This window comes from Anarhichas minor, unplaced genomic scaffold, assembly GCF_050575085.1.
Source record: "Anarhichas minor isolate MPS153535 unplaced genomic scaffold, ASM5057508v1 ptg000136l, whole genome shotgun sequence".
Classification (NCBI taxonomy): Eukaryota; Metazoa; Chordata; class Actinopteri; order Perciformes; family Anarhichadidae; genus Anarhichas; species Anarhichas minor.
Genome location: NW_027466582.1, coordinates 14,068,144 through 14,091,441, shown reverse-complemented (window position 1 = coordinate 14,091,441; position 23,298 = coordinate 14,068,144). Strand labels below are relative to the sequence as shown.

General features: G+C 43.8%; 1 protein-coding gene across 1 annotated transcript in view; it reads right to left on the bottom strand.

Annotated features, from left to right (window-relative positions):
• man1a1 (mannosidase, alpha, class 1A, member 1) overlaps positions 1–23,298 on the bottom strand; it is a 128,843-nt gene that overhangs the window by 72,619 nt on the left and 32,926 nt on the right. Inside the window, exons 3-4 of the mRNA XM_076083831.1 lie at positions 10,751–10,866; positions 4,179–4,259 (exon numbers count right to left, since the gene is read on the bottom strand). Of these exons, the coding sequence (XP_075939946.1) occupies positions 4,179–4,259; positions 10,751–10,866 (197 nt within the window). The remainder of the gene's footprint in view (positions 1–4,178; positions 4,260–10,750; positions 10,867–23,298) is intronic.

Sequence of the window (23,298 nt, the reverse complement as noted above, 5' to 3'; positions counted from 1 at the left end):
TTTTCTGTCTTTCATTCTTGCTGCCGTCTGTCGCGTCTCTGTTCTTCCCTCCTTGAAGCACTTCGCTTTGATTAGTAAGGGAACGGGAAGCCTTTTCATTTTATTCATCTCTCCGTACACTGTTTACCTTGCTGCGGTCCTTCTCTTCCTTAGCCGATGATGTTGCATACAGCCAGTTCCAGCTGTACTCGTACTGAATCTCTTTGAGCCAGAGCCCGACTAGGACCGACCCGGAGAGAGAGAGACAGTGATGCCCTCGACCTGCTCCTTCTGCCCGTCTCAAACACCCCTTTAACTCCTGTGGCGATAGACCTCCACCCCTCTGACTTCCAGCCTTCAACAGCAAGGTGGCTGTTTCCAGCTCTTCACTTTAAATACTTTAAGAGCTTCAACTGACACTTCGGATGCTTTTAGTGCTTCCAATTTAAATCCGTTACTGCCATTCAAAAACACAGATACAAACAAACAATCAACCCTTTCAGATCTTTACCTGTTTGCACCTGCATTTTATGGTGTATTCCAGCTGGTCTCTCAGCAGGTCAGGTACAGTCTCCTCTAATAGATAGGCCCACTCCAAATGTGGAGTTACATAATGCCCGAGCGTTGTTCAATTAGTCTGTTTTATTATAAAAATATGTGGCCACAGAAAGTAGCTGCAGTACAGCTCCACTTTGTGCGCAAGAGCTTTTATCAGGAGTGGGCTTCCAAAAGCGCTGGTTTCACATGTTGAGCTGCAGCATGTGAAAGAAGAGAAGTGGAGTGCTCATCTAATAAAACCCAAAATGGATTTCACCGGTTTGACCAAGTGTGCATATTCAGATTGTGGTTTACCTGCCGTGGAAGCAAGACAAACAAATAATAATATAGATGATGATCATAGAAGACTCTAAACTATTTTGATAATGGATTAATTCATTTATCTTCCAAACAACAATGTACCCAGTTCCACCTTTTGGACTGCTGGTTGGTCAAAACAAGCTATTTAAAGTCCCTAGAGCCAGCAGGCACTGACGCCGTTTGTTCTTTTACCACGAGAAAAGCCTTCAGCGCCACCCAGCAGTCTTTAAACCCCGAAATCATCGGTCATCCAGAGGCACACCACAGGCAACACTCAGTCATCTTGTCCATCAACAGCCTCCAGTGCTCCGAGGCCACCAATCAGCCATCCATCTGCCTCCTCCATCCTTCAGGGGACCCTGACCTGCAGCTGAAGGAGAGCGACCTCTCAAGGCTCCCACGCAATACAGGAGAAGCTCTCCGACTGAGTGACTCTCATGAAAGAAGAAAAAGAAAAGGAACTAAGAGTGACTGCAGAGTTTCACACTCATCGCACACTTCAGATGTCTTTTTAAACAAGACTTTTCTTTCTCTATTGTCTTTATGTGAAGTTCTTCCGGTTTCATACTTTTAGTTGGATAAAACAACCGACATTTTATAAACCAAATTAATCAATTAATCCTGAAAATGATCAGAAACACCTTTTAGTTGCAGCCTCACTGCTAAATATATTTACGGCACACTTAAATATAGAGTTTTCATGAAGTGTGGCTGCAGTGAACACGACCTTATCTATTCTGTCTGGAATCTGTTGGAGTGGTAGTTTTAATAAAACTGAAGCTGATGAATAAAATGATCAATGTTACGTCATAAAAGAAGTTCCAAATGGTATTTTAGGTTAGAGACAGGAGCTCTTATTTTTAGAGAAATACTTTATAAAACAGAGGGAAACGAGCGTTTAAAGCAGGACTGAGGCCTTGGACTCTGAGCCAGATGAGGATGCATAATGTTTGGTTACATTGACCTTAAATACAGTTGTATACTTCTTCTGAATTCCTGATGAATGGGCTCGTCACAGCAATGAAAAGGTCACTGGATCGCATCTGAAATTTAATTTCTCAGTTATTTTCTTAAGTTTCACGCATAAGTGAGCGTTAGTAATGTAGGACTAACATTGAGTGCCCAAGAATTCAGCCGCATCAACAGACTGGTCTCCTCCTACACAGTCCAGCAGTTATAAATAATGATTGGCTGCAAATGACCAGATTAATATAAATTCAATATTTAGTTTTCAACAACTCCAACTCCAACTCAGGAAAATATCTGGCTCCTTAGCAGCTGAATGCTCTTCTCACTACGTTCACCAGCTCGTGACTAACTGTACGTTACGTTTGGAGCTGGGCAGGGAGTGGACACTCGGTTTATCTGAGGGTTTTGGACTAGAAATGGGTGGAAATCACAATAATGAGAGCAGTGAGTTTGAACCATAACAGTAAAACCAAAGACTCTAAGAGAGAAAGGAGCTGAAGCAAACTGCTGATTCACTAATTCAGGCAGCAGAGGGGAGGAGGAATCAAATGCAGTTCAATGATTGATTGACCAGGTGAAGATATCTAAGCTCACTGAAAGTCCAAACAGAAGTGATCCAGAAATCCCCCGGTAATAACCAGAATGGGGCAGACAGGCAGGTACAGATACAGGCTTCAATAAACAGGTTGCAGGGCTCAGATTAAGACTCCAGGTCACAGGTCACAGAGTACAAAGAGCAGGAAAACAAAAGGCATAAAGCAACGCTGACAATCTGGCAGGGAATGAGTGGAAATGGGCCGATGGTGTTTGAAGAAAGCACTGGAATCAGACTCAGTTTGATGCAATAGAGTTTATTCTTCAAGCAAAGAATTCAACCCGAGTTCACTCTCCGGAGAGACACTGATGTATTCCATTCTTTAGTCTTATATATAGCTTAAAACAACTTTGAACTTGTTAACAATTCCCATTTTACGTTGCTTTTCTGAGCTTTCTTTAAATAACAATTACTGTTCTTGTTAGCGTCTCTATTATCGTTGCCAAAATTAAGCCGTCACATGCAGCACATGGCAAATCAGAAAGAGTGTTCCTCCAGATTGTGCGTGTGTGTGTGTGTGTGTGTGTGTGTGTGTGTGTGTGTGTGTGTGTGTGTGTGTGTGTGTGTGTGTGTGTAGTGAAGCGCTACAAACGCTCATTGGAGGTGGGAAATGGGTTTTGCTACCGGAGAACTCCCAGTGCGACTCCTGCCCGCACTCTCTCCCTGCTAATAAAGAAGCACTTAGCCTCACAACTCCGGTTCGCTCACCGCTACGATGATGGTGTAGATTAGGACAGTGTGTGTGTGTTTGTGTGTGTGTGTGTGTGTATTAAAGTACAGATTGCAGCAGAAGTGTCGACAGCAGTGAAGATAAAAGTGACTCGGAGCGTAATCCCTCTTGTGATATCAGTCGAGAAACAGAAATAGACTGAAGATCTTTCTGTTTTCAAAAAAATACTTTGCAGGTACTAGTTTTTAATTGTTTATATGAATGTTTTAAAAATTCTTTGGTGGGGTCTTATCACAAATTAAGAGTCTGAGTGGTGTAGTTAAAAGACAAAGGAGAGAAGATGTTAAGGAAACGTGAGTTTAACACAAAACCTCAGAGTGGAAGAGGATCTGAATGCAATACCCTGCTGATGTCATTTTCACAGCCGCTTGTCACTAAGTCGATTCACATATTCACTCGCACAGAGGGCTGGACTGGTGCTATGAGGAAAGCGAGAAGACCCGCTGAATCTCTCTGTTATCTGAATACAAAGCGAGGCCTGGAGGAATATTTCCACACTTCAGGACATAGTCTTCCACCCCGAGGCCGATGGAGTACCACCTTTCTTTTCTCTCGTACTTCAAAAAATGAAGTCTTTTAAAAGTACAACAGTGGTCGGTCCTCAATATCTGACTGAGGCAACCTTGGTTTTATCAAAGATCCTGCCAACATTCAAGGACATTCCTGTGGGGGGGAAAAAAACCGAAAGAACACGATAACTCTATCGAGTTTTTTTCCCCAAAAATAACATTGCTGTATCCTTAACCTATGCGCATCCACCACATAATTCAAGAACTAAGAGGAACAACATTTCAGGGCGGCCATCTTCAAGTACACACAGTGTGTTCAACCCTAATTGGTATCGAACTAAAAGAGCAACAGACCCATACTTAAATAGAGAACTTATCTTGGCACCCGCTAATGGGATACATTAATCTGTACGAGCTGTTGAAGGGGATATTACTTAAGATTTTGAGGATATAAAAGCACCCATTCGATCACTCAATCTCCGCCATCCCTCCCACTCATGAGAAAGCTCCACAGGAGGCTTCGTTGTGTGTTTCTTACCTCTTTCCCAGACAGGTAGTAGGCGGACAGCAGTCCGCCAACGAACCGGATGTTCACCTCAAACACAGACACCTCTGCATTCTGCAGCGGGGAACAAAGACAAGAAATATGAGAGGAGGGAACACTTACAGAAGTGCTACCCATGAATACAAATGCATCCACCCACAAACTGTGAAACAGGAAAACACAAACTCAAGACAGAAATGTTCCTGGGTCCTGTTTCGCTTTTGGGGGATATTTACAGATATTTTTGGATTGTAGCAGCAAACCGTTAATACTGTTAAAATTTACATTCGGGCTGGTTTAGAACCGAGACCTGCCATGAATGAAACAATGAGGAATGGAGTGTTTCGACGAAGTGGCTGGCGACATATTAGCAATGTGCATGTGTGCAGGGTTTGTGCATTGTGCATGTTTTTTTACAGTGTATTGAGCAGTGGATACCTGCACTGCATGAGTAGCTTTAAATTCTGCATCCGGGGTGTTTTGGTGACCATCACAAAATAAAACAGCTCCCATGAAATGTTGCGCAAACATTCATGATTCCCAAATAAGGATTTGTAATCACAGCCCCTTCAACTTTTCATCCACAAGTATTGATATTCCCATGAGCCTCAGCTATACTTTGTGTTTAGTGCAAACTAGCAGATGTTGAAAAAGCTACAGTAAGAGGATGAACGCGGTAGCATCGTAGTGGCTGGACATCAGCGCGCTAGATTCGTCCTTGTAAGCATGTTAGCATGCGGCCGTTAACATTTAGCTCCGAGCACCACTGAGCCCAAACACAGCACGGCTGTAGACACTGAGAAACAGTCATCGATGTAAGTGCCAAACTTTGAGTTGTTCTGTCCTGTGGTTGATCAGCAGATTTTTAAAGTGTTTATAAAAATAAGAAAATGCTGATGAAGTATAAAGGCCGCTTGTTGGGCGCTCTTATTCCAATCTGTCACAGAGCAGTGAAGGGCTTCACGTCCTCCAAAGTTAAAAAAACAAAATCCCCAGATACCAAACATTGCCGTAAATGGCAGTGATAAAGTGCACCGCATCGAAAAATACAATGCCTTCATTTCCAGACAGTTCTTGGCAGAGGGAATGGGACAAATAATGACAAAAAAATGTAAGTTTGTAAAGCCATTTGTCTCAGCAACAGAACAATGAAGCTCCCCCCCCCCTCCCCCCTCCCTCTGCGTCTTTATGAACAGATTCCTGAGTCAGATGAAGTTTTTGTGCTTGACTGACAGCTCTCATAAGTCACTGCTGTCGGCCAGAGATAGGACAATAGAGTCCGTCCGGCGGAAAAACAAATTAAATGCCAGACAAAATGTGTCCCGTCATCCGCCGCCCCCCAAGTCTGCACGGCTGATTGAGTAGTTAGATTGTGTTGCTAATTCTTCCTAATTAAAATGTAATCATTTCCCCCACAACGCGCTGAAATGCGAAAGGACAATTATTTCTACCTGCTGTCTCGGAGTGCCGTTTAAATGAAGAGTGAAGCCCAAACACTCCAGCTTTATACTCGCAGCACTTTTGAGCAAACGGCTGCAGCGCTTCTTCCTGCAGCGTCTGCTTTTAGCGACCATCACTGCTTTAAAACTGTTGGACAGTGACCCCCGCAGTCGCATGAGTCAGCAGTTGTGTGACGTTATCTCATTCCTGCAAGTTGGCAGGCGAGGAGTCAAGTGCCCTGATGTTGCAAACATTAAATCCATTACAGAGCGCACAGGAAACGGACTGAGCGCGGCCTTTTCCTAACAGAGCGCTAATTAAGGGCCACGGCGAGATGAATCGATGAGATAATCGCCCGAGTAGACCTCTTTAGATGGAAGTGTATCTTATGATCTTTTTTTGGGGTGGGGGCTACTTGTTACATGCCACTGGACAAACTGTATTTGCTGATAAAAAAATGGCAAAAAAGCAACCAACACCTCTATTTTTCTCATAACAGGAAATTCATGAGTTTCCCTTTTCCAACCCTTTGTAGCTCATGATCGTGAGTTGTGTTTCAGAGTGTTTGAGTTATGACAGAGGGAGTCTCGGGAGTGCTATGAAGCCCGTGCTCTTGCTCTTTCCCTTTAAATAGATCTAAAGGCGTTGCGTCGCTGCTTGTGTAGAAATAAATGGCAGTGTGACCTGTGCGGCTCCTGCAGCGGGACTCTGAGGGAGGTGTCGGAGCTGCGGTCGTATTTTGTCAGGTCCGAGATGAAAAGGGAAAAAACACGATTTTCAGTCGTTGGCCATAGAAGAGCAGAGGGCAACGCTGACGTCATGCTAGCTACTGTTTTCATAAGTAACTAGGAGTGTGCAGGTTAACTGATACGCATCAGAAAACCAAGGCTTCAGTCAGCACAGGGATAGCGACTCTAGCGTCGGCAGATAATGTCTAATGGCTTTGAATCGCAGTGTATCGTATCCTTACATATTCATCAGTACCGTTTTTGTATCAGATCTAGATAAACATTCCCAATAGTAACAAAACCATTTATTCTTTGACGGTCAAAAAAATGAAGCTGCAATGTCCAGAAAGCTGGCTGAATTCCCCCCCGGCTCATGCGGGGCCGGTTGAGCGCAAAAGTGCTGGATCGATGAGATTAAATTCAGTAATTTATCGTAAAAGATATTTCTGTACCTTAATGATTGCGCAATTTACTTTTTGGCCAGCAGCTCTTTCTCTCCTCTCCAGAGATAGTCTTTAATTCCTGTGTGAACCAATCAGTGTGTGGTGCAGAGGTTTTTGTTCTGCATTAGGAATATACAATCCATTAGTCTTTACCCCGCAGGTCCACAGCAGAAAAGGTCCACACAGCAGTTATGAACAGCACAAAAGTTTGGTGGAACCATTTCTTCCAACGGCTACTTCTGTCATTGTACTGTATGTTGGTGTGTGTGCGTGTGTGTGTGTGTGTGTGTGTGTGTGTGTGTGTGTGTGTGTGTGTGTGTGTACACTGACAATTCAAAGCCATCAGAACTTGTGCACTTTTGCTTCGGGACAGTTGTATTGACGCAGACAGGTTGCATAAAAACATCAAGTGAATCTGTATTCTCTCCTTTCTCCATCTGTTACTGTTACTGTCTTCTGGCAAAGTGTCCAGAGACAAACACTGCTGGCTACTGTCACTACTTCTGTATTCATAAGTCTAAAAAAAAAACATCTCCTTTGTTAGTTTTAACAAACCTTTGTCTTTTTCCGTCTCCTTTTTATCCCTCCTTTCTGTGTCTCTAAATCCCTTTAAAGGCTCCTTTAACCTCAGGCGCAGCGGCTTCGACTTTTAAATCTTCTCCGAGAATGTTTTAAGACTTACTTTCCTGGACCATTTCACTCGAGTCGCAAAAGTTTATAGTTGTTCAAAAGACGTAACATGAGTTGTGTGATTCCACGTCACGCTGTCAGATGAGAGACGATATTTTTTCCTTTGAAATCTTTCATAAAAACCTCCAAAGTAAGTGAGGAGGAATGTCTCAATCTAGTTTTTATAAACTACTTACTGATTCTTTAGTAACATAATAAAAAAAACCTTGATCGATTTAAATCATCCTTTCCCGAGGTGCTTTAACTGCCTGGCCATTAAAAAGCACTTATCCTAAAGCATATGCAGTGTGGAGCCTCAAAGGTAGCTTTACGGCTCGGTATTATGCTACTGCAGCAGACGAACAGAGCAGATGAGAAAACAATGGGCCTCATGCTGCGACGATGCTGTTTGAGTGACGGGACGACTGCTGGTAAATACTGTAAATAAGGCAGGATTATGCACAGGGGATTACAGAGGCGCTGGAAAACTCAGGCGTGGCAAGTCCCCACATGGGAATGAGCTGAAACATCCACAGTTTTGCATACAGTACAGGAAGGGGGATTAGAGGCGATATACAGTATGTTACAACTATCATGTATTAATTGCTTTGTAGTGCCAATGTGTGAACAGAATGTAACTTAAAAACTGAGACCTTCCTTCTGTAGACCGATTTCTATGTATGTAAAGGACTCGGGGCGGGTTTGAGACGTTTATGGACGCTTCAGAGTGCCTTGCCTCTCTCCAGCTCTGCTACAGCTCCCATAGTGTGTAGCTAACGTAGCAAAATACCGTCTAGAGTTGATAACATCAGCTAGTTCATCCAGACGTAAATTGGCTAGCTCGCCGTTTGCAAATGACTTTATCAACTAACGTTACGAAGCTACATTAAAAGCTAGCGGGCTAACCTTAGCTTGCTTGCTTGCTAACGTTATGGCTAGCAAAATTCTATCCGATTGGATATGTTAGTTGGCTAGCTTGGCAAATGAATTCCCCGGCTAACGTGATCCATGATTGTAACTTACTAACCAACAAGACTATGGTTAGCCAGCTGGCTGTAACTTAGCTACACGGCCTGAATCTGGCGTCGGTTGCTTCGTTACCTTAGCTGATAAAGTATATAGGAACATTACAGATAGTAACGCTTTTCTAAATAGGATATATAATTGAAATGTAAAGAGCCGAAGCCCAGGATGCGTGCTCGCAGTTAAGTGCAGTTCACCGAATGGCCACCGGTGTCATTAATAACAAGCATTTCAGAAAATTCCATATAGTAGCTTTAAATCTGATCTGAAGGTGTATTTGACTCCAGTACTTGATATTTGAGAACAACTAGAACTAGAACTAGAGGCACAAGCAGGCAGCTGTTTTGCACTAACTGTTCTCCTGTTCTCTGTGAAGTTTGCTGGAAGTGATGTAATGTAGCTCCGGTGTGTTTTTTTTATGTGGAGCGAGCACAGCGCCAGACCTCGCTGAAAAAAAAAAACAGCTTTTTAAATGCTACATTAATTATCAGCAACCGGTCACATGGTAACTTGGAGGCAATTTGTCCTTGTCTGCTCTTATTAATTTGACATGCAGTTAAAACATCAATCATAATGTTGTTTTAATGAAAACTCAACTCCTGGCATTTGATCCTGGTGTTCTTCAACACTGTTTTGAATGGAGGTACAAGCACTGGAAGAAAGACTAAAAATGAGCCTATTTTGTAGGATTTGGGACTTTGAGTGTTTTGTGTGTGTGTCTGTGTGTAAGAGAGAGAGAGAGAGAGAGAGAGAGAGAGAGAGAGAGAGAGAGAGAGAGTGAGTGAGTGAGTCAACTAAATTGATTTTGCCAAAGCCTCGACCCTCTGCCATAATACAGTCAATTGAGACTTGAATAATTGACGTCAAGGGTAGAATGGAGCCTTGAAAGACCTTTCAAGTTCAGGAGTTATTGGACGTAAGACTTTATGATGTAATCAAAGATATGTGAAAAACAACAGATACAACACAACGTCTGACATCCAAATGACTGGAGGTGAAAAAAAATATATATATATATATATTTTAGCAGCTACAGTGGTAATACACATAAAAAGACTTAAAGATAGAGTGTAACTTGTTGTTTATAGTTTGTCATATGATGCTGCTCATTAGTCAACTTCCTGGACTACATGCTTTCCCACCAGCACTTGAATGCAACACACAGTTTGGCGTAAATCCAAAATCTAGATCACCACCTGTCTGCTGAGTTTCTGCCAAATCTGTTTGTAACATTTTGAGATGCGGAGGACTAAAAACTGAATCTGCTTCCAACTTGCATATAGTTTGAGGAGGGACAAAAACATCACTAGTTAGAAAACTTTTGGAAATAAAATAAAGAAAAATACAGGATAACATTTATCGCTAGACGCCACTTTCCAGACCAAGCCTGGACGTCAGGTTTGCTGTTGTATTTGGAATTTTTGAAGATTTTGTAGTCGTCAGGTGTTTGATCGTATTCATGATATAGTCTTAAAATAAACTACGGTCAGCAATTGGATTAAAAAGTCATTGATATTTGAGTGAACATCTTCTCTTCATAACAAAGTGAACCCCAATTTGAAAGCAGCATTTGAAAATGATGAAGCACATTTTAAACAAGAATGAAAGATAAACGTACGAGAATATTATATTCAAATTGTATTTGATCCAGAGACACTAATCAAATGATTCGCTAACTATTGCTCGTAAGGCATTATAAACACATGATTATTAGTATAATAAAGACATAATTTAATGAGCATAATAAGCTCAAAATTGCTGGGCGTTTTAATATTTCATGTTGTAAATTTTCTTTAATGACATGATATAAAAACGTAATGTCATTTTCTGATGCCGGGATGATTGCATCGTAAGAAACAATTATGCAGGCTTCTAATGGGCTCTGCTGCTAATGGACCACAATGCCCTTAATGTGGTGTCAACGTTATTGAAACCGTTGTTCACAGATGTTTTAATCTAAACCGTCACTTTGACTCCACCGTAACATACATATGTTTATAAAACATTTTTCATATCTTAAGACAATGCACGTTACCCCAGGAATCACAGAAGTGTGTGTGTGTGTGTGTGTGTGTGTGTGTGGACAGGAAATGAGAATACTGACTTCGATTGCGCTTCCACAACGTTATCAATAAAATCCAGAGGGGCAAAGAGCCAAAAACATGTCTAATGGATCCATACAGTAGTCTATTGCTGCTTACTATTTAATGCATGCACACATACACACACACACACACACACACACACACACACACACTCTTACCACATTAAAGTCGAGGTTCTTCTCTACCCAGTCAGTAGCAGCATCAAACTCCTCAAACATCTCCATGATGTAGAGGGTATCCAGAGCGTCCACTATTGTCGCTCCCTTTATACTGCCTGCAAGAGAAACCGATAGAGAGGTTAGAAATAGAACAGAACTTCTACATACACATTGTTGTGTCTTCAACGGAGTGTTGTACATATCATCTGTCGGCTAAATAAATACGGACAAATGCTGGCAAGAAAGCTGGATAAAAAATAATAAAAAAAACTTTAAAGTTTTACTCAAAATAAGCGAAAAAGTTCATTGGAGTCAGCTCCTTTTATTGTTGAGTGTGAAGAATAACAGGTATCGGCAGCAGTCCCGCTGAGGAAAGCGGTGAACAAACAGCAGAAGTTAAGAGTTGTGTTTGGCGGTTGAATGAATTATTTGGCTCGACAGACGGTGAGAGGCAGCGATTATCGGCGCTGATGAAAACGTCGGGAGTGTTGCTCATCTCTAGCGATTAGCCTCATAGCGGGAGGGAAGACACACAAACCGCCGTTTCCCAAAACTCCCATTTTCACGAATCCAACCCCACCCCGACGCCTCGGCCCGGGTATGTGTGCCAGGGAGCTCAATGAATCATTAAGCATGCAGCTCCGAGCCCTCAGCAAAGCTTTTAGTCCCAACACACTTGTTATAAACGCAAGGTCTCATCTGTCGGAGCGATCTGACCACTTAGAGGCGAGACTAAAGAAGAGAGGAAAATAACATTTTGAAATGAAAGATATGGAGGCGAAGAAAGAGGAACAAGACGAGGAGTAAGGACATTAATACATCAGCGTAGGGAGGGCGACCCTACAGAGAGAAGGAAGGATAAAAACAAGAGGAAAGACACTGAAATAGTGATGAGGATAGAAGAGCAAGTCCAAGTCAGTGTTTGAAAATGATGTGCGGAGTCGAGATGACAACCGGGATGCTGCAGGTTTGTTACCGTGAAAATCGGTGGGTTTATTTCCCTCTGTAAGCAGTGGGAGGACGCAAAGGCTGCTAAGAGCTTTCCATTACACACACAATGCTGAATCATCAGCTACGGGCAGAGGGCCACTGCTGTATATCAGAAGCAGCACTGCGCTCACTCTGCGTCTGGAAAATATTATTTCTTCAGAAATCACCACTGTATGAGACGACAATACAGTCCAGCCTGCTCGAGGGGAAAATGTAACAACAGTTTTAACCAATGAGAAACGTGTGAATTAATGCACTTTTTTTGGGTGTTGCTAAGTGCATTTTCTTACTTCGGAGAGAGAGGCAGGCTAGCTGTCCCCCCCCCCCCCCCGCTTCCCACCCTTTATGCTAAGCTAAGCTAATCTCCTCCAGGCTCCAGCACCATACTTAACTCACAGATATGAGAGCGACATCCATCCCGGTATCCAGCTAATGCTCTTAGAAGAAGAGGAACGTAAGAATGACTCGAGAACAAAAAGAACGTGAAAGGTAGAATCTACATTAAAATGTGGCGTTCGAATTGTACAACGGACCAAACATGAACAGTGTGAATGTTTCGTCAAGACCCAAGCCCTGTGTGTAGACAGAGCGAGCATGTGACTGGAGGTGTCAGCAGATCCAGTTACTGTTGGAGTCGCTTGTCCTTCCTGTTTTCCATCCATCTCACATTTTCACTCCACTGAAGCCCCCAGAGCGACGACGAGAGGACGAGACACTTTCCTCCCGTCCATTGTCTTGTCTCTGTGCTTCCTTCCCCCTCACTGCTCATCCTGTATCTGAGTGTGTGTGTGTGTGTGTGTGTGTGTGTGTGTGTGTGTGTGAGATGTGAGGGGTACAGATGGTCAAAGAGTGACCTGAATACTAACACTAAACAGAAAGAAAAAGAACATGTTACAGCGGAAAGGAAAGATTTGTGGACAGTTTAGTGTCCTTTGTCCTTCTGTAAAGGATATACATGTTTTTATGAAATATGTCTTTACAGTTTTTATACGGTCGGTTACTTTATTCTGACTCTCTATCTAACTTAACAGGACCAATTTCAATATTATAGTGTAGAATAATGTGATTCACAGTTTTCATGTCGGAGTTCAATTCATCCAAAAGTTGCCCGTTTGAAATCCTGACTACTTCCAACCTCGAGTGTCCACACGTATTGTCGAAAAAGAAAGACTTGCAGCCTTCATAAAAGCTTCAAGTCACGGTTGCGCCCGTGAGACTGAGCGGATAAATGCACCTGCACACACCTGCATGCATTAAATAAGAACTAAATCTGTTGTGTGAGACGTGCGAGGAGTGAGGATTTGCCTCTTTCTTTTGTCACATATGGCAGTAAATGTAATGTTTTTGAGCAATTCTGGACCCATCGGTTACTGCGCAAAATATTAAGAACACGTGTTCTTTCAGACAACACTGATCCCAGAGAATAAAAATGATCTCTGACGTTTGTGAGACAGCTTGTCCGCGGCCAAGAGGAAGCAAGGAATCTGCTGAAATCAGATCACCAGATCCAGGATTTGTGTCAGTGTCCAGATGGGAGGACTATAAAAACTGAGACGGGATTAAGCCGAGGTCTGCGAGGTTACGAGAGCAAAGTCCGACGATCTCGGGGGTGTGGTGCTGCCGGGGAGTTTGTTTCCGTTAGCGACCGGGAGCGTGGTGAGGCAGCAGATGGCTCAGCAGAGGGCAGCGTCTATGATGCTTCTGCGAGAGCACGAGTGGCAGCGGAGGAGGAGAGCGTCTCGGATGCTTCTAGAAAGACGCAGCGGCAGGGGAGGACGGGCCTTGTGATATTTGCTGTAGGTGGTAGGCTTGTCGCAGCGGGAGAATTCTTACACTTGTAAAAAAGTCTTTCCAGAAAACCATCAACACCAATGTGATCTCCCACAGTCACACGGTATAACACTGTAATATTTTCTCCCCGCTTTGCTTCCTGGTGTACCAGTGGGAGTGCACCATATGAAGGAATCAAATTATTTGTATTGTATGCAAACATTTTTTATAGTTTATTTATTATTATTTATGTTTTATTAGTTTTTAAAAAAAAATATATATATATATATATATATATATTTTTTAATTCTAATTATTTTTGTGCATATATTTTTGCCTACATCACGTCCTCAAACATCGTGTTGCATTTCAGAGAAAGCATTAAATGACACTGATAAAGCAGAACATGGGAGAAAAGGATGGCAGAAACGGATGGGAAGATGAACGATGAAAGAGCCGGCGTCCTCGGAAGACGAGAAGAATCATTACCGCTCTGTTCGCTGAGGATGGATGGGAGAGGCATGGCAGACAAAAGAGAAAATGGGGGACAGAAGGTCCAAAAGTCATTAACGAGCAGAAGTCCCTCCATTCCTGTGCGCCTTGAAACACAATCCATTTAGCTGTTGCTCTTCCTACATCCAGCTGTCCTCCAATGAGATGGCCATTTTCTCTTTTCAGAACAATTCTGTCCTCTTGTCCTTCTTTATCTCATATTCCCTTGCTTTGATTGCTCCTTCCATCCTCATCCACTCTGCTTTTTCACCCCTTTCCTCCCTCCCTCGGTACCTCCAACAGAAAATGAGTGAAGAGGGGAATGATGGATGAATTAAAGCAGAAAGCAAAGCACCACACCTCGCATGCTTCATTCATCACCTACATAGGCAGATGTCCTTCACACACACACACAGTGTTATTCTGCTGCATTTTGGTGCTAAAAACAAGAGTATTAGCTGGTTTGACTATAAGTGTGGATGACTGGTCAATAGCGACATTCATTCACTGCACTCCTTCATACGCTGCAGTGTGTGTGTGTGTGTGTGTGTGTGTGTGTGTGCCTGTCAGTCAGAGGAGTGATGCATTGTTTGGTTGTTCAGAACAAAATAACCTTCACTTCACGCAATCAGGCGGCGAAGACAGAGCTGTAATCTGTGATGCGGGAGTGTGCATGAGTGATTGAGAGCGACTGACAATGTGTTGTTGCTTTTTGTCTTTCTCACACACACACACACACACACACACACACACACACACACACACACACACACACACACACACACACACACACACACACACACACACACACACACGCACGCACACACACGCACGCACACACAGATCGTGTTGACAGAGGTCAGAATGCAAACATGAGCTCTACTTATTCGGTGGAGTATACGTTATATTTTGCATCTATAAACAGCAGGCGGAGTAACAGTTTAACTGTGCGCGTCCCTGTGAGGGATTATGTGTTCAAACGCGTTTCGAGTACATCTTCATGCTTCATCGTGTTGCTTTGCTCACCCTTGCATACATGCTACATCAGCTGTATTATACAGTTTACTGACAGCTTTAAGCCGTACTGGAGACGTGTCAACGTCCTGATGCCAACCAGGCAGACGTAATTAATCGAGGAAATAACTTTACTAGCTCACATCTTGCCGGCGCGGCTTTGACCGCTTGCGGCTGTTCACGCCATGGCTTGACTGAAGTGTTTTCAGTACAATACAAACAAGATAGAAAAAATACACAAGAGTTTAGAATTATAGCTTAATTCAACAGGTACTTAGACTTCTGCATTAGCAAAAAATTAGCTAGGATAGTGGCTAGCTTGGTTAGCAGTGAGCGGGTCATAGAAAAACTAAATCTTTCTAAATCACAAATCAACAACCACAGCGGTAACAAAAGGAGCGCCTACGGATAACCCTTGACCTGAAGTTCATGATGATGTATTATTGTTAAAAGCATAAAACCGTGTCAATGAAGCCAATCAATAGGATACTGCATGAATATATGCTATAGCCCCATAAAGTCATGCATTTTCCTCTTAACAATTACCACTCAATGTGCTCATGAAAAGCTTTTCTTCAAACACACTAAATTGTATATGATAAATATTTTAAGTGGGTGAGGCCATATGATACCTAGATGTGGAGAGTGGGTTTCTTTGCTTTGGGAACATGAAGCGAAGAACAGCAAATGTCATGCGGGATTTCATCGCGCGACCTCAACAGTCGGCCCCGAGCCCTCCAGCTCTGGGTCACACGGAGCTCCCCTTCACTCTGATTCAGCGCTCGCAGCTCCACACGCCGGGGAGTAAGTCACAGCAGCCGAGCGGAGCGGAGCTCCTCTCCCACAGTGAAGTCAGCCCTGCAACTATAGGTCACGTGAAAAATGAGAATGAAAATCTACCCCTGAAGTTTTCTACTCCCCTCGGTCGGGCAGCGGCACGCTTTCAACTGCGTCTGAAAACACTGAGCGTGACTGACAGAAGAATTAATCAGCCTTAGTCCAGTCCCCCCCCCCCCCCCTCCTGGTTTCATAAACAAGTCCCAAGCTTAAACATTAATTTAGTTACCCGTCATATTTAAGTAAAGACCTGTTGATCACGCTTCTAGCTACAGCAGGGCCGTGGACCAGCTCCTAGTTATGCTGCTGTGGGCCTAGACTACCGGGGGACCTCCTATGATGCACTGATCCTCCTCTCTCTCCTCCTCTCCTTCTGCATCTGTATGCATTCATGTCTCCTTACTGCATGTTACTCACTTCCTCAGAGTCGTACTTTCTCATCTCGCAGGTTTCCATGGATCAGTAGGGTTACACCTGGATCAGGGTTGTGCCGGTTGCCATAGACATATTTCTATTACTGCTGCGTCTATTCTATTCTATCCACTACTGCTATTATCCTTAGTACCAGTCATATATTAGTTCTGCTATTATTAGTATCATTATATTACATCCACCATTACTAGTCCTGTTTCTATTATAGTTATTATAGCTGTATATGTAAATTACATGAGTACGGGGTGAACCTGATCTAAAGGAAAAGTGTCTCTTAAGGACAGGTCGGGGGAGTCACCTGGCAAGCTCGCCAAGCTGCCGTCACCGTGATTGTTCGGGTATCGCTTTGACATGCCAACAAAATAGCCAATAAAAAGCAGTGAGGTCAGCGTGATAATAATGATGAAAACGCACAATATTCATGTCACGGCTGAAAATATGAATTCTATTTTGCTATCAAGAGCTAAAGCAACCTTTTGACCTAGTTTTGTGAAATGCCCTAAACTTTATGACACATCCTTCAGCCCGACAAGAAAATCATAACCTCTTTCCAGCTTTACTGCGGGATGAATTAATATTGGCGGTGCACACTGACTCAGCGGCTTTAGCTTAAAACTAGCAGCCTCAGCCTTCAAGAGACTGACAGCAGTCAAAGTGTCACTGATATTACAAAGGGAAAAAAAAATGCAATTCTCTTCAACTAAAAAGAAATCCCTTCTTGAAGTTTCTCCTCAGCTCGCTGCCTTTCTCGGGCCAGAGACGCTCTGAAGATAGAGACGGGTCCCCGATGTGTCCCGTGTCGCTAACTCAATGCAAACTCCAGGTCTAATCCTTAATCCTGCAATTTGATCCCGGCCTCAACACCCCTCAGCCCCGCTGGTGATCCCATTTAGCCCCAACTACCGCCTCAACGTAGAGTCTACACTGAATTTTGCGAGGGGTCACGGAGGGGAGGTGAGGAAAAAGTGATGGCTAAGCCTTCGGCTAATCGTGTTATCGTAGGCAGAAAGCATGCGCACGCATGAACACACACAGACACAATCCCAAAGTGTATTAACCTCTTGGCTTCTGCTGCCAGATACTCGAGCGTCAACACTTTTTTTTTGGTCAAGGTTACAGTGAAAGGCACGCTTCACTTTTGTGCGCTGAAAATGTGACTGGTACAGAAACAAAAAAGGGGGATTTAACGAGGAGCTGTGATAACACACCAAACGCAAAGTAGAAAGAGGCGCCGCAGGTTTCTGTTCGGCTGCCTCGTTTGATCAGGCGTGGGAACTTCCAGGGACCGGGCAGACTTCGAGGTGCGTGCACGAGTGTGCTTGTGTCTATGAGAGTGTGTTTAGACGCGTGTTCATCATCAGGGAGATGGGCGGTGCTGCTGCAGTGTGTGTTTTAAAACCCGGGCGGGAGGGGTTGTTGTTCGGTGTCTATGAGCGGGTGTGATAAATTACCGTATTTTCCGCACTATAAGGCGCACTTAAAAGCCTTTAATTTTCTCAAAAAACGACAGTGCGCCTTGTAATCCGGAGCGCCTTATATATGGATCAATTGGTTCCGTCATTCCGGGTGGATTAACTAAAGAACTCCAGCCACTAGATATTGGTGTCAACAGGCCGTTCAAAGCTAGACTGCGAGCTGCGTGGGAGCAGTGGATGACAGAAGGCGAACACACGTTCACCAAGACGGGGAGACAGCGCCGAGCGATTTATGCCACTATTTGCCAATGGATCGTGGATGCCTGGGCTGATATATCAGTCTCAACTGTGGTCCGAGCTTTCACGAAGGCAGGAATAATCACTGAACTGCCAGGCAATAGCAGCGACACTGACTCGGATAATGACGAGAGGGAGCCGGGCATGTTGGATGCCGTACTCACCGTTTGACTGTAGTAGCTTCTATTCTATGCGCCTTATAATCCGGTGCGCCCTATATATAAAAACAGTTCTAAAATAGGCCATTCATTTAAGGTGCGCCTTATAATCCGGTGCGCTTTATAGTGCGGAAAATACGGTAATGTCGATGCTGGCTCAAGGCTCTATAACAAAAGGCTCAGGAAATCTGAGAGTGTACAGCACAGAGTTGCAAGGTGTGTGTGTGTGCGTGCGTGCGTGACGGATACCCCCATTTCAACTGCTGCAGTGCTTCCCTAGTCTGCGTCTCACCCACCTCTCAGGAGAGCGTGATTTACATCACATCAGACACAACCAAATACAACCTCCCTCCTACACACACACACACACACACACACACACACACACACACACACACACACACACACACACACACACACACACACACACACACACACACACACACACACACACACACACACACACACACACACACACACACACACACACACCTGAGGGTAGGCCGGAGCAGAATTACTCCATCCATTTCAATTACAGAGATTGAGTATCTGATTCAGACACACACAATGCTGCGTGGGAGCTGAGGCTGCAGCCCAGGATTCAATGTCAAATTACATAACCAGCTAAATGACTAGTCTGGGAATAGAGAGACACCAAAAAAAACATTTGCCTCCTTGACTGGTGAACGATAACAGTATTTTAGCTCCGCTGCAGAGCGCTGCACGAATGAGTCCCGACAGCCGAGATGAGTCAGCATTTTTGCACTTCCGGGCTCCCTCGTCTCGAAGTCAACGGGTTTCTGGTTAGACGACATGAAAAAAAAAAAACGTCTGTTGAGCTGGAGAGATTTCAAACGTTTTGTGCGACAACATGGCGACATTTCTGAGGCTGGAAGGATACAAGAAACCGAATGAAACACGGTATGACACAACGATGGGGGTGTGACCAAGACCGAACACTAAGTTTGGCATTGATGGCAGGCCGGGGCGATGTGTTTGAACATTCGCCGTCCAGCAAGACACACTGAGCCGGGTCAAACGGGTTTCCGTGGTTGTCTGCTGTGTGTTTTCAGTTTACCTCACAGAAGTGATTCATTCCGTTATATATATATATATATATATATCTTGAGGATTGTGTCTTTCCTCACCATGACTCACAAAGTCCTCCAGCTGAAGTGGCTGCCGTTAAAAACACTTGATTCAAAAAGACTGGAACTAAACAGAGACCGCGTAACTCTTCTGCTGCCCTCCAGCGCAGAAGCACTTTTTTTTCCCCCAAATAAAAAAGGGATTGAATGGACCGGCCACATTCTCACATCTTGGACCTTTTAAGGACTCTACACTCTTCTTACCTAAAGCTGTTAGCTGGGCTGAATCGCAAGAAGCATCTGCCCATTGCTGGAAATGTCGCAGGTTGTGAGGCAGCCGTGTGAAAAGGAGTTGACGGCGGTTTCAAGTGAATAGAAACAGCAGCATTTGTTGAGCATTTGTTAAAAAGAGGTGAACCTGTCAGAGGATGTGCCAAAGAGTTATTAAGTTAGATTTTTAAGTTAAAAGCGTTGTAGTGGTGCACTCATCTCTACTGTAAGCAAAGTTCAAAACAGCTGGGAGACATTGAACGCACCATGGTTGAACAGACATCTGTGCTGGACGGCCCAAATCAGTTAGTGGCGGATAGAGCGGTGCAGCCAAAGTCCTGCTCAATCTCACTCTACACTCTCAGGAAAGGGAGCCGGCTACTGTTTGGAAGACATGAGCCTGTTGGGGAGCACTAATGCAATATTAGTGAACCCGAAGAAAAGGTCACGGTAATGCCATCAAGGCTGAAGTACAGCAGCTCTTTGAGGTTAACGGTGTGTTATAATGGGGATGCAACGCAAACCCGACATTTGAAAGTCAAGTGTCAATGTGAAGGAGGAGGCCTCGGTCCTTCTTTGATTCCGTCGGTATTTCCACCGTCGCTCTGCTGAAATGATGCGAGGAGCTGCAGGCATCACCGCGGGCGGACAGGGAGCAAGAAAAAGCCATTGAGAGCGCCGGCGTGGAGGGAAGGCCACGGGAGACAGGAGGGGGAACAACAACATAAAGAAAAGGAGGTCATCGTCACAAAAACCCCCGGCAGCATCTGTGGCAAAGGCTGCCATTCATTCAGTGGCCTTCTAAAGCACTGCGGGCAGGGCCTGAGCCCCTCAGGAGATGCACTCGACTTTCACTTCTACACAACTGCCTGCCGATAAAGATCCATCCAACGTCTGTCAAAGAGCTGTGTGTGTTAGCTCAGACAAAAGTCTAGCGCTGCATTTATTGAAGTTTCTAACGTTATTTTACTATCTTAATAGCTCGCAACCAAAACATACTACGCACAACTTGCCCTGAAATCAAAAAGGTTGCAGTATTTTTATTTTTTTTTCAAATCATGTTATACATCCTCTAGAATTATTATCTATATAAGCCAGTATGTGTGTCACGTGTTGTTGGGTTTCACATATTAGAAGTTGTTGTGCGGAACTGAAAAACGCCACCAAGATAAAGTATTTATGGAGTTAACGTATTTTTCATGGCAGTTGGATTTCGAGGTGTCTCCTGGGTTTTTCCTCTGAAAAAGCCCACAGCTTAGACCAACAAGACAGATGGCATCATGGTTCACAGACACACACACACACAATGTTCTCTCATAACACGGTCCAGGTCACACTGGACTGGATGGCAACCGACCTAAACAATCTGCCTTTTCCTCTTTGCCTCCAACAGTCGACATCAGTAGTGACCTTTAATGTGCTGCGGCTCAGTCAAGTGTGTTTATCTTCGACAGAAACAAACACACACACACACACACACGCGCACACACACACACACACACACCATGGGGAGGTTTTTTTTCTGGTTGAACACACGAGTGCCTCCCCGTGCTGGCCCTCAGCCAGAACGAAGAGAACTTATGTTTCAACCTTTAGCTTGTTTTTCTGCTGAGGAGCACAAGCAGTGGTCTGTCAAAGTATCAATTAAAGAGCGGACGAGCGAGGGAAACACACAGACAGCAAAATGTATTGCGTTTCCTTGTTTGGGAGCCGACAAGAGACAATCCACCGACCACATTGTGCTGCAATATCACTTAAAATGATTTTCTCTACATACACAACATACAGCATATGGCTCTCCGCCAATGAGGACATTGAAATCCTGTCCTTGGTTATAAATCTAGGGATTTGCGGGATTTCATGACATAAAGAGGATTTACATATATTACAAATCTTGTTTTTTTTAAGGAAGATTCGGATGTTATTTGAGCCTAAATATCTTAAAACGTGATTGTTTTTAGTGTTGTTCCGATATCGTTTTTTTTCTTCTCGATATCTGAACCAGCGTATCGGCCGATACCACGCACAGATCCGATACCAGATTTTCCGGGGCAAAATATCGCCAAATTGCTGACATTTAGTTCGCTCTGACTAAGATGTGAAAGAAGCGAGACGGCTACTTTTGTCATCTGATTTAGACAGCGGTGAAAATTCCGGAGCTAAACTAAGTAAATGAAAATGCAAAGGACCCTTGAGTGCATCGCATTCACATCGATCAACACTTGAGCTACGATTTCGTATTTTTAGTCGCAGATGACTCAAACTCACGGAGGAGAAACTAATCGAGTTACAGTGCTTCCGTCCCAACGTCGGTCCAAACTCAAATTCTCTTTGTTGCGGCTGAAATCGTTGCAGAGAGCAGAGTGGAATAAAATCCACAATGCAGAGTCTGCAACTATTTCAAGGAAGGGTTGCTACCAGACGCTCACAGAGTAAACAGTCTGCATGCTGTCAGAGAACTATATTAGAGAACTCTTCTTCTATTGCCACCGTGTCCTCGTTAAAAAAAGAAAGTGGAGTCCATGATAAGGCCTTGGTACAAACTCCACCCTCTGGCACATTGGCTTCTAATGGAGCAGAGATTAAATTAAATTCTATAATGTCTAACAGGAGCCAGGGCACGGCTTCGGGCTCGGGCAGACGATTCACTGGCACTGAGCTCCGAATGAACTCCTGTTGATCTGGAGAAACTTAACAAGGCAATGATTCATCTTCCTGGGGTCGTCGTAACATATTCTGGTCAGTGAGATCTGGGTGTGAAAAGCCCTCAGTGGCTGCTCGGTTCAAAAGGACGTGTTAGGAGTTGCAAGACCCCGATGCGACCGCGAGGTCTAAATAATTCAGGTATTCCTCAAACCTGAAATATTACAGGAACCAAAACATTTAGGAGAGGTTGTAACTCTGACATTTCCCCCCCCCCCCCCCCCCTCTCTTTGAAGCATAGTATTCAGACTGTGTGTGTGCGGCCTAAACGGGATTCAGGCCGCTCTGGCTTCAGAAACAGGGAGATGTACCTGTTCTGTTAGGGCAGAGTTGAGCGCTAAGAGACGGAGAGGGGCATTGGAGACAACAGGAGGCGCGATGGACGCCATCTTTCGCCTCTAGGTGTTTTCTTATTTTAGCTAAAAAAGTGAATATAACATCTTGCCCTATAAAACACTGTCCTTCAAAAACCCAACGAAGAAAGCAGATCTAGGAACAGCAATCGGTCTGCCCTTCAGTTACCCAATCAAGGTAGAATTATATTATCATTGTGACGGAGCACTTTTTGAATCTGTACACAATAGGTTAGTGTTATTGATTGTCATTTTTGACATTGAAGAAAACCAGGACCTAAATAGTTTATCCTGTCAGAAGTCACAGATACGGATGCTGTAGAAAACTAATCGACTCTCTTTGCGAGTCAGATTATCTGCACAAACGTATATTATAATCATCCTGTAGTGTTTATTAATATACTATATGATATAGGATAAAATAAACATAAAAGTTATGTTACATTATCTAGAATTCAGTCCTCTGGTTCCGCAAAGTGAAGACAATGGTGAAGCACTTTACAGTCATTCTCTCTAATGGCCAGCAGGGGGCGACTCTTCTGGTTGTAAAATAAGGGATTGCATATATACAGCATGATGTTAGTTAAATATGGTCCCATTTAAAATAAAGTAGACAGAGCAGGGTATTTTGTTACAGCGTGGCTGCCTCGTGATTGACAGGTCACTACCACAGAATAGTCCGGTCAGAGAGTTCATGAAAGTTAATTGAAACATTTTGGTCGCCTACAA